The 12,049-nt window shown below is 46.2% G+C and overlaps 1 protein-coding gene across 8 annotated transcripts in view; it reads left to right on the top strand.

Annotated features, from left to right (window-relative positions):
• The window catches only part of ZNF346 (zinc finger protein 346), a 28,566-nt gene extending 16,828 nt beyond the window's left edge, over positions 1-11,738 (top strand). For 4 of the 8 annotated variants that reach the window (XM_011362223.2, XM_011362221.2, XM_023531877.1 and 1 more), the window contains 3 exons: positions 1,514-1,747; positions 7,914-8,007; positions 10,336-11,738. In XM_011362223.2, coding sequence (XP_011360525.1) covers positions 1,514-1,747; positions 7,914-8,007; positions 10,336-10,423 — 416 coding nt within the window. In that variant the 3' untranslated portion in view covers positions 10,424-11,738. The remainder of the gene's footprint in view (positions 1-1,513; positions 1,748-7,913; positions 8,008-10,335) is intronic. The other 4 variants (XM_011362222.2, XM_023531876.1, XM_023531879.1 and 1 more) reach the window with 2 other exon arrangements.
• Positions 11,739-12,049: the final 311 nt, after the last annotated feature.

The raw sequence follows: 12,049 nt of genomic DNA, 5'->3' as shown, positions 1-12,049 counted from the left end.
CATTTACCTCTGATGCTTCTCAGTATCTTTTGAAGAATGACCTTTATGTCTCTTAACAACTATTATTATCTCTTTCCTGATGTCAAAATCTACATTTATTGTAGAAAAGTTAGAAAATACTCAAAAGCATCCTTTTACTCTATGCTTTTGGTCTTTTTCCATGCATCGTCAGTATGTTTTCTGTTGTCGTTTTACAGAATTGAGGACATAAGAAACAGACTGCTATATAACTTTTTAACTCGACACCACATGCTGAGTATTTTCTCATATTATTAAATATTCTGCAACATGTACATTACTTTTCGAGTGACTCACTGAAACAACGGCTAGGGAAAATCAATGGCCAGAGAAATTGAGGTTCCCTGTACTGGAAAATCACTGTGGGTAAAGCCAGCAAGTTTCTTTTGGCTTGCTAAAAATCCTCATAACTTCCCCCATTGAAGTGGTACAGAGATGATAGCATCTGAGTCATTGTGAGTGCTGCTGAGCCCTACCCCTCCGCCAGTGGCAGGGGTTCTAAGCCACTTTTAAAGCAGTGCTTACTAGGTTGACACCATTCAGGCCATGTGAAATCATTAGTGAGTCATGGCATCCACTCTATAAGACAGCAGCATGGCCTGCAGTCAACATGAGAACATCTATTGACCCACAGGAGGCTTCCACATCTGCCCGTACTGGGCTCTGATTAAAAGAATTTGTTGTCTGAAGTCAGAGATTTTTCTGAAGGTAGAAGCATGAACTGTAGCCTTTAGGTCTCTCTGCCACACTCTGGCAGCCTGGTATAGCAAAGAGGGCATGGTCTTTAGGGTCACACAGACCTAGGTTCACTTACTAGCTTGGTGGTCTTGGGCAAGTCATTTCACCTATGAGCCTCAGTTTTTCCTCTATAATGTGATGAAATGATACCTACCTCATGGAGTAATTCTGAGGAGCAAAGGAAAAACTACATGTGCAAAGCACATAACAAAATGTCAGTGTCATCCTCTTCTCTCCCCTGCTCAGCCCAGAAGGCAACGTAGCCCAAAGGCTTCCCAGTATAGTTGCCTTTTCTAAATGACCCTCCAGGCCCTCAGGCCCACAGTTTCTACATCTGTGCGTTGGCTCCCAGCTCTCTAATGGGGTAGTGTGAGGATGAGAATAAAAAATCCAAATTTATTGTCCCACTTGCTGTGATGTTCTGGGGAATTCTGAAAGATAAGAAAACTGCAAGCATGTGCATCTCTAGTCTGTTGTAACTTGGCAACTTGATAGCAGAAGTGCAGAGCCTCCTCAGCATATGAGAAAATCAGAATTCATCTGCATAAAGCAGTTAAACTGTTGAACATAGTAGCTCCCCCAAATCTTCCCAGTATCCCCAATTACAGAAGGCTCTTGCTGTGTGATTCACACTGGCAGTGCCACATCTGCAAGTGTGATTAACTAGTGACCAGCCTTCCTTTGCATTCAGTATACTCTGAAAGCATGGCACCTTCTGGGTTTTTTCATTGTTTCTATTTGAACTCTCTCGCCACAGCTCTGTCGAAACGCCTTACAAACCCTTTCCTTGTGGCCTCCACCTTAGCCTTGCACCAGAATAGAGAGATGATAGACCCAGACAAGTTCTGCAGCCTCTGCCACGCGACTTTCAACGACCCTGTCATGGCTCAACAACATTATGTGGGCAAGAAACACAGGAAACAAGAGACCAAGCTCAAACTCATGGCACACTATGGGCGGCTGGCAGACCCTGCTGTCACTGACTCATCAGGTAAGGGAGCCCAGCTCACACCAGAGCTGGATCAGGGCCTGACCACTGGGGCTCCCCAGACCACCAAGGCTATGCTTTTCCTCGACTTAGGTCTCCTAAGGCAGGCATGGCCAGCACAAATGCCTGCAGAAGCAGGCAGGAAATTAACTAAGGGACAAAGCCCGGAGGAGAGATGGTCAGCTGAAGAGTGCATGCCTCTTCTAGCCAGCTCTAGCCAGTTTCTTACCATATCTTTCAGCTTTTCAAAAGAATCTAGAAGCCCGATTTTAATAAGAATCCTTCTGATTTTTAAATGTGCAACTAAATGTTTAAAATGTTAACCCCCCTTTGAGTTAAACCTAACTGCAAGCCTGGAATGATGCAAGCCAGACTGGACCTAGGGCCACCAGTTTGCAACCTCTGGTTTAAACTCCCTGTCATCCACATTCCTTGTGTGAAGACCTCAGCAGCCTCTTCCAAATTTTAGAGTGTCCTCAGGGTCCCTCTCCCAGCAGTGGAGGCTTGTGTCTCAGATATAGCATGATGAAGGAGACCATTCTGACTTCGAATATCAGCTGCTGCCATAACCTCAAGATGGCTGTCAGCATCACAGGAGTGAGCAGTCACAAAAAGCCCTTCCCGTCACAGTAACTGCTCACCACTTACAGTAAGGGATGGAGAGAGAAGAGAGATTATTATTTTCTTTCATTCAGCCAGTCAATGTTTATTGAGCACCTGCTATGTTCCCTCACTGGGAGACCGTAGTGACCAAGACTGAAAAAAATCCCTGTCTCGTGGAGCCTGCAGGAATGTTGGCTTTGGTCCTCCAAGGCTTCCTCCCTGGGCCTCGGAGGTGCAGCAGCAGACTGTCAACACTTGAGGCTCCTGTAACATCCAGGTGCAGACAACTCAGCCTCAGGGAAGCTGCTGCTCAGTCATCTGTGCTCTTCCCACAATCCTGGAGAGGTGAACACCCAATGCCGTAGAGGTTCCGGACCATATATGGGCAAGAGGAGGGATCACGACACTCTAACGACTCTCCAAAGCGGCCATACAACACAGGCCATCCATGCTGACACAGATGAGAAGGGTGCCAACCAGTGACTACGAACAAGGGGGAGCTCTTGGAGCGGGGTGCCAAAGATTGCTCCTCCAATGCCATTGAAGGACCCCACTTCACAAACCTCTTCAAAATTGGAGAGGGATGCCTGATACAGGCAGTTCCCATGTGCAGGCAGCACCTTCCCCTTTAACAGCATCAATCCCATATGCCAAGGAATCAAGAAGCCTCAGAACTCTGCTTCACAACATTCTCCTTTTTTAGCCTGTGACCAGTAGGACCAACATAGCACTCAGCTGGCAGGACCAGGGTTCTTGCAGCCAACCATTTCTTATTCAGCCCTGCCTGGTCTGTCCTCATTATGGCTTGTCCACTGGCAGGACTCAGGTACTGCATTGTTTTGGGCTGCTTATCTTAACTTCTGTCCATTCTGTTCTTTCATTTCAAGCCAAAGCCCTTTTGTATCCACCCTCCATTTGTCTAAGGCTACTTTACTTTCATAATCCTAGAACATGGCCTTGATTTTTTTTTTTCCTGCTTAAGGCGTCTGACTACTTTAAAGGTCAGCCAAAATCTTCCATGAAAACCTAGGCAGAGGGGCAGAGGTATCATGTGCCCCTTTGATATTAATATATACATTATAACTTAATCCTCAAAGCAACCCTATAAACAGGCATGGTTTTCCCACTTCACTAATAACGACAGTGAGACTCAGAGTGACTTGCTCAAGGACATAACAGCTGATATGACCTAATATTGATAAATGACAACATCAGCATGTGTCCCTAGCTCTGTCTGACTCTAAAACTTGCACTCCTGCCTCCTGCTTCCAGCTCTGAAAGTGCATACAGGAGGCTTTTCAGGTACAGAACATCAACAGAGGCACTGAGCCCACTCCGACCCCACCTTACTTACAGTGGTAGGGCATTTACCTAGGTATGCAAGCAGTGATGTCAGCTGAAAGGGATTCTGCCATAGCAAAGGATCGAGATTTGTTAGCAGCTTGACTTTTCCCTGCTGGTGTCAGTCGAGGCTTGTTTGTTCATTCCTTCATCTGTTCTGTCATTCATCCTACACTTAACCACTGGCCGCTGCAGTCCAGGCCTTAGGCTAGATGCTCTCACAGGTAATTACCTAATTTAATCCTCACAGCCACTCTTATGCAAGTTTGATTATCCCCATATTGCAAATGAGGGCAGTGGAAGGGCATCATCGAAAGGATGAAGTGATTTGTCCTGGGTCCCACACTAGGTAGCAACTGCAACCCAGCACTGAAACCCAGGTTAGTTCTGTGTTGGGCCCAGAGAGTGATTTCCGTTGGGCTCCTGGCAAGTATCTCATGACAAATAAGTGTCAAATGTGAGATGACTTAGAGTGTCCAGATCTCTCTCACCAGGGGTAGATGTGGCATCTACCAAGCAGATCAAACAAGACTTGGCATTCGCTTTATATTCCAGGCTCACATTTCTCTCAGTTACCCAAGAATACCAAACTAAAACCTGCATCTCATTCAGGCAGCCAAATCCTTCCAAACTCCAGAGTGCTCAGAAGCCCCTCTGGGCTACTGGAATCCTCTGCTGCACCCCTTTACTTTTTCACCCTACTTTAGGTCTTACCTCCTACCCAGAACCAGTCCACTTTCTCTGCCCCATGCTGATCCCCAGGTTTCTTCAACCTCTGTGCACAGGGCAGGTTTTCAGGTCTTATAAAATTCATATGTAGTTAAGAAATATTTGTTGATCTCTTTCCTAACATATGCCAGGCATTGTATATGTGGTGGTAAACAAGAAAGGTATTGTCCAAGTTCTCATGGAGCTTAGAGTCTACAGAGAGGACAGGCATTGAGCAAATAACAAGTATGACAAGCTTTAGAACAAGAAACAAATGGGATATGGGGGAGCAGAGATCAAGGAAGGCTTCCCAGAGGGCAAGGGGGATAGTGATGCTGGGGTGATGAGCAACTGTGCATTCATGACTTTATGGGTTATATTAAGGATTTGGGCCTTTATCGTAAGAGCTCTGGGAAGCCATTGACAGTTTAAGCACTAATATATCACTCTGGTTACAAAGTGGAGAACAGTTCGGATTAGGGAGGAAAGGTAATGGGGAAAGAACAGCAGTGAGGCTGTGGTAGTAATTCATACTGGAGAAGATTGGAGCTTGGATTAAGGTAATAGTGGAGGAGGCAGAAATAGATGCATTCAAGATGTATATAGGAAATAATATTGTCAGGACTCGTTCATCAAATGTGGGAAATGAAGGAAAGGGAACAGTCAAGGATGATGCCCAGACTTAGTCTTGAGCAGTTCAGTGGATAACCAGGTTTTATCAGCTTTGAGTTTAAGATGCCCGTGAGATATCCAAGTAGAAATGTTAAAGAGGCAGTTGGGTATATAGGTCAAGACTTTAAACAAGGGGTAGGAGTTAGAGATATTGCCATTTTGGTAAGTCAGAAACTTAAATATTTGTAGTTGCATATGTTTTAACCTAATAGGTAGTAATTAAAATCAGGAGAATGAATAAGACCCCTTAAAAAGTTTAGAGAGAAGAGCTGAGGGTCTGAGATTGAGTCTTCTGGAAATATGGAATGCCAGTATTAATGGTGGAGGTCAGATAAGAGTTAGCAAGAGACTGAGAAGGAGGCACCAGAGCACAAAAATCAAAAGTGCACATGCTGAAAGCCAAGGGTGGGAGACGTTAAAGAAGGCATGAGTCACCATTTCTGTCAGGTGCTGTTGAGAGGTCAGATATGATGAGACCTCATAAGCATCCATTTTGTCCATGAAATTTAGATACAAGGAAGCCACTGCAGGCCTTGGAAGGGGCGCACGTGTGTGTGTGTGTGTGTGTGTGTGTGTGCGCGCGCGCGCACACACGCGCACTGGGATAGGTTACAAAGCAATTGAAAGGCAAGGAAATAGAGAAGCAAGTGTAAACAGGCCTCTCAAAAGCCTTGGCAGTAAATGGAAGGAGATATACGTGCTTTTCCAAATAAACCAGATGTTTAAAAATCAGCTCTAGTGACTTACAGTCATAAAATCACACAGGGAAACCAGAATATCAAACATGTAAAACAAAAAGCAGATGAAAATTTATATGTGGATCCTCGACAGATCAGTTGTCCCAAATGACTATTTGAATCTAGCTTATAGATGAGCAAATAATCTACTGAGATCTTGTACTTTACAAGAGACATAGGAGAGTCCCGAGACATGTAGTACAGAGGGAAGGCCAGGGGCCTCACGAACTAGAGGACAAATCCCACCTCTGACCCTGAGTCAACCACTTAACCTCTCTGGGCCTATTTCCTGCTCTGAAAAATGGAAATAAGCACCTATCTTGCAGGGTTGTTGTAAGAATCCAAGAGCAGGTTCTTCTCAATGCCTTTACTGTCTCTCACAATCTTTTGCACTGTCACTCTCACTCTCTGCCTCTGAGAGGAGACCATACTCTGTCTATGGAGTGTTACCCCTTTTCTAATAAACTTTCCTTTTGACTCTATTAAAAAAAAAAAAAATCCAGGACCATAAAATCCTGGCATGGTGCCTGGTGCTTAATAGAGAATGAGAGTGGGCTCTTGTAATCTAAGCATTAGTGATTCTTACCCATGGGTGGTTGTCACTCCCACACCAGCCCCAGGTCCCACTGCTGATCTCAGGGGGCGGGTGGTTCTGCTAGTCCACTATGCGTCTCTTCCCTGTTAGTGCTGAACCATGATTTCTGGCCTTAATGTCTAAAAATGACCTGAATTCTGATTGCAATAATTTTCTCCTTAAGTGCATTAAAGGGATGTGTCTTCCAGAAAATACCTGATGATACAAGGGAAATAAATGTAGTTGGGAATATCGGCTAGCTTATTGGAATAGATGAGACTGTTGGTGTTCTCAGTAGCTACAGCTGCCATGGAAAGCAACCCTTTGCCAGTGTGACTCATGGAGCTCATAAGAGTGAAATAATAATAGTGACAAAAGCTCACATTTGTTGAACGCTTACTCTATGCCAAATGTTTTTATTTGAATCATTATAATACCTCATAAAGCTGATACTAATATTAACCTCGTAGGCAAGAGAAGTCCCACTTTTAGAAATGAGGAAACCAGAGTCTCAGAGTAGTCGCTCTTTTACAAATGAAGGAACCAAATCTCAAAGAGGTTAAGTAACTGGCCTGTGGTCTTACATGTAAGAAATGATAAAGCTGGAATTTGAACATAGGTGATCTCACTGCAGAGCTGTGAGACATTAGGATGGCGGATGATTCAAAAAGTACTGGAACCAGAAGAGCTCTTGAAGTCATGTTGAAGTTCATGGTCTATATCAGGCGCTTGGTAAATAATAGCTGATCATTATTATAAGTATTATGATTATGAGTTGTGGTATAATTGGTTTTAGTTGAGAAAGCTGAGGATCAGAAAGGAGAGGCCTTTTAAGTCACGCTTCTCTTGCTCAGGCCCACTTCCACGTCTGGAAGTGTACTTTCCCTTCTAATAAAACTTTTCTTTTCTACTGTAAAAGAGAAAAAAAGAAAGGAGAAGGAATTTAGCCAAGGTCATATGAAGGCAGAGCTAGGAATCCAGCCCCCATATCTTGGCTCCTGACCATATCTCTGCTAGACCATGTGGAGAAAGGCCACTTTGTCACTGGAGCAGCCCTAGTAGTGAGACAGGGCATCTGTGAGCCCCCAGGTAGAAAGATAGGTTGATTTTCATAACGGGCATTCTCATTAATTACTGTTATTGCAAGCCTAAGGATATGGGCACCTTCCCAGAGATCTCTCAGCGAACGGCATCCTTAATGAGGCCACTTAGCATAGTCAAGGTGGAAAAGACAGTTAACCAAATGTCACCTCTTCTTTCAATCTCTTATTTACTCAACAGACAGCTACTCTGGACCAGGCTCAACGCTGGGACTGGACACGGGGGTGAGGAGGTTCCCAACTCCAGGGAGCATAGAGGCACACAGCATGTGCCCCCTGAGCATCGAGGCTTCTGGGATTGTCATCAGGGCCAACCACCTGACCTCACTCCACCCCTCTGTCCTCAGAAGGGCATTTGCATGCACTTTCAAAAGCATCAGTCCCCAGGTCCCTTATTGGATAACTAAGCATCTTGACTTCTATGTGTGTTTCAGCCGGGAAGGGCTACCCGTGCAAGACGTGTAAGATAGTGCTGAACTCCATAGAACAGTACCAAGCTCATGTCAGCGGCTTCAAACACAAGAACCAGTGAGTAATCATCCTTTGAAGTCAAAAGTCTGCAGCAGGAGCGCAGGGCTTTTGAATCAGAACAAAGCCAAGTACTCCTTGGCTAAATGGGAGTCCTGACAGCTTTTTCTGTCAACAGAAGGTCAGTCAGCAGAAATAAGTGTCTCCTCTGTGTGTTTTTCTCCCATCAGCTTCTCAGCCTTTGGACCTCCTGGGCTGAGGTTTTGGTAGAGAAGCATAGGCGATTTCCTCCGTGGCCTCCTAATAGTACTTGGTTTTCCTCGCTTTTGGCAGTCTGACTAGGGAAGCCTGTTTCACTGACCTAAAGACTTTCGTATTCACTGCCATCAATTATGTGACAAGAGCTCCCTCTACAGGCCATTATCAAATATGACCAGGTTCTTTCATTCATTGATCAAAGATTTATTGGACACCCTGAATGGTGACCAGGACAGACCCAGTTCCTGCTCTCAAGACCTTGCATTCTGATAGAATACAAAAATATAAGTAAACAACAAGTAATTACAAATTATGAGAAGTGCTTTGAAGGGAAGAGGTGAACAGAATTATCTATTCATGATAATCTTGAAAATGACTGTCATTCCTCAGTGCCTGTTCTGTTACAGGCCATATACCAAGCAAATTCTCTCAGGCAATCTTCAGACAACCCTGGGAAGAAGGGATCGTCATTCTTATTTCACAGATACAGGCAACCACCATTAAAACTGAACCTGTGCTGTGAGGCAGAGCCATAATTCAGACAGGCTTGGCTGGCTCACAGCATCCTCCTCCAGGGCATCATGCTAACAAGGAGGTTGTGGCACCATGTGATATGAAGAGGCTAGGACCCAGCCGGGGAGGGCCCATGTGGTTCTGTCTCTTTCTCTGAGAAGGCAATTGTCTAGTGTGGGCAGTGCCACAACATAATCTTCTGAGATAGGAATTATCCCCATTTTACAGGTGAGGAAACTGAGTTTCAAGCAGGCAAGGGTGCCAAAATGATTGCTTTGATTTTGGTAGTTGGTTCTGCATTATTCACAGAGCCAAATGAATTAAAGGTGGTAGAAGCAGAGTGTTAGAGTCACAAATGTCCTTCGTCCTCTGTGCTCTGCCTGAGTCTCCTCCCTGCACTGCAGCGGGCCTTCCTCTTTATTTGTAGATCGTCTTTCACTGAGAGAACTCTCGAGATTTCTCTTAGATACAAACTTGAGACAAGCCCCAGCAACCTGGCATGGGGCTCACTCCCAGTTCAGCATACCTTCAGCTATGGCACCTTGACTGGTGGCACCTTCACAAACAGTCTGGTGCCAGCCAGAGCCCTGTCTTGGGGCGACCCAAGACTTGAAAATGCTAGTGGTATTTCCTTTTCTTCCTGTACTTTCCAGCTATGTCACCTTGGGCGAGTCAGTAAACCTCTCTGAGCCTCCAGTTCCTCTTCTATGAGATAATAGCTACAATTTGTTGAACATCTAATTTAATCTCATTTGATTCACACTAGCAGCTCAGATTTAGGACCCCCCTTTTCCAACCCAAGGAAACCTAATGTCAGGTAGATTAAGTGACTTGCCCAGGATCACGTAGTTATTTGGAGTTAGACCCGGGACCCAAGCCTCTGTGACTCCAAGGCCCATTCATTTTGTTCTGCCACTTCCAAATGGAGCTCATTATTCTCACCTTATGAGATGATGCGAGAGTTAGAGATGATATATTTGAAGTGCTAATCCCAAGGAGAGCTATTAGAGATGAGCTTTTATTCATGCAACAAATGTTTATTGAGCACCTATTGTATGCCTGTCAGGCCTTGATCAAGTCACTGGGCTGCAGTAAAAACCAAGACTAATGCTGCTCCCTGATCCTTTAGCAGATCCTAAACAAATCCATGAACAAACAAGACAATATCAGGTGGTGCTAGGTGCCCAGAGAGTGACTAGAGAGACGCTGTAGATTTGGTGTGAGAGGTACAGTGGTCATTCTGTACCATTCAGGTCATACAGGGCCCCGTAGGCAGAATAAACAGTTCAGTTTCGTGGAAAGACATAGCTTCAGTCCTGGATCTCCCACACTTATTGTGGACAGGTCACTTACATTTTCTGAACTTTAGTTTCCTCATTTGTAAAATGGGGGTGCTGTTCCCCCCACCTTGCAGAATTGCCATGAGGATGAAATAGGATGCTGGAAGGAAAGCTCAGCACTGTGCCTAACATGCAGTGGCCCTCAGTAAAAGAGAGCTGTCCTGCTTATCACTCCTAGGCCCTGGAAAAGCTGTACTACCATTAGAATAAGCTACCTGGAGTGCCATTACAACCACCACACACTGACCCTGTGCCTTTGTTCCTTCTCAAATTACAGGTCACCAAAAACAATGGTGTCACCCCTGGGCCAGATTCCAATGCAAAGACAACCCATTCAGAAAGACTCGACTGCCTTGGAAGACTAGAGGTGTTTCTGTTCAGCACCCCAGGTTGAAATAGCCATGAGCCAGCCTCCCATGACCATGACCAGGGTCAGCCCTCGGCTCCTTCTTCCTCCTCTCTTACATTGGCCTGAAGCAGGAGTGGGCCACAGGCATCCTCTGATCAGTCCAGACAGATCCCCTTTGGATGGGCCCTGTAGGTCAGGACAAAGGGAGTGGGGATCTGGGGAGGACTTGATGTCTCATAGGGTGATAGTTTAAAGGATGGCCTTTCCCCTTCCCCAGCCCTACTAGGCCATGTGTCAGTGAGGCTCTGGGCCTGTCTCCCATCCAAGTCAGTTTTAGACAAGTCCCTGCAGCTAAAGGACTGAGCTCCCCGGGCTCGAGGCAGCTCCAGTGAAACCTGGCGCTTTCCCACCAGACTCTGGCCTAGGCAGGAAAGGGCAGAGGGAAGTAGCTGCCACATGGAAGCTTAGAGCTAATGTGACACTCCCCCTCACCCAGAAAAGTGCAAGCTTTCCTGAGCCTGGGACTTGATGCTGGCCAGTTGTACAGGTTTCTGCCCACTGTGAAGTTTCTTCCTGGAGCAGTGTCAGCCCCAGCAGAGCATCGCTGTCCCTCCTTCCCCTTCTCCACAGTTCCTGAATGGTGCTAAGGACCTGCAGCAACTGGAGACAAGCTAGAGCTGAAGGAGGCCTCGGTACCCAGTGAGATCACAGAAGGCTCCAGTTGGGGCCTTTCCCTTCCTCTGTCAGAGGAGCTCTGACCTGGGGACTTGTGGGAAAGTCCCCACATGCAAGTTTCTTTGATGGCTCTCTGCCCTTATAGGCAAACTGCCTTGTGTCAGCCAGCCCGGAGGCTCTTTGCTGCCCTTTGGCCCCGCTGGCTCTCCTTCCCCTGTGCAGCAGACCACCGCCCAGGTTGCTATGGTGCTAGCCGTCTCTCATCACCTACCGGGAGGCTCCTGGGTGCCCACGAGCAGAACGGGCCCCAGGAAAGAAAGGAGGGCTGGCGCAAGTTGCCGCAGTGAGCAATCAGATGCTCCCCAGGCCCAAACCTGGGTTTCCCCAACCGCCTGGTACTTCACTGGGAGCGGGCTTGTAGCTTTCAAGCAGGAATTCTAGGGAGTGGCACCATCAGAGGCCCCTCTTTGTTGCCTCAAAGGAGCCCCTAGCTGCTCTCATGGCCTCTTCCTCCCACTCGCTACCCTTCTCCACCCCTCGCCTGTGAAATGCCTTTAGTATCGTATGTGGGTGTGTGGGTGTGTGCTTATGCTCTGTCTCTTGGTCACTGAAGCATCTAAATAAAGAATTCTCCTATGAGCCTGACTACAACTTAACAGACCTGGGATTTGGAGCTGTATTGCCATTGGATGTAGTATGTACGTCTTTATCCTTCACCCAGGATCCTAAGTATTGTTCTTAGGAGTCGGGACAGAGAGAGACATCCAAATAGCTTGGCAGCCCTGTGGGAGCCTTCCCAGATACCCTAAACTCAATACAACCTCATCTGCTCATCCATCTCCTCCTGTGATGGGGGGCCTCATGGGGATCTTTGGAAGGTTTATGCTGGTAATCTACTTCGAGAGGATCATTCTGGCCACTATGTATATAAAGAATACTGGGGAGCAGGAAAGGAGACCAACAAAGA

This window comes from Pteropus vampyrus, unplaced genomic scaffold, assembly GCF_000151845.1.
Source record: "Pteropus vampyrus isolate Shadow unplaced genomic scaffold, Pvam_2.0 Scaffold74, whole genome shotgun sequence".
Lineage (NCBI taxonomy): Eukaryota > Metazoa > Chordata > Mammalia > Chiroptera > Pteropodidae > Pteropus > Pteropus vampyrus.
The sequence above is the reverse complement of the archived record's forward strand: the minus strand, read 5'-3'. Positions and strand labels throughout refer to the sequence as shown.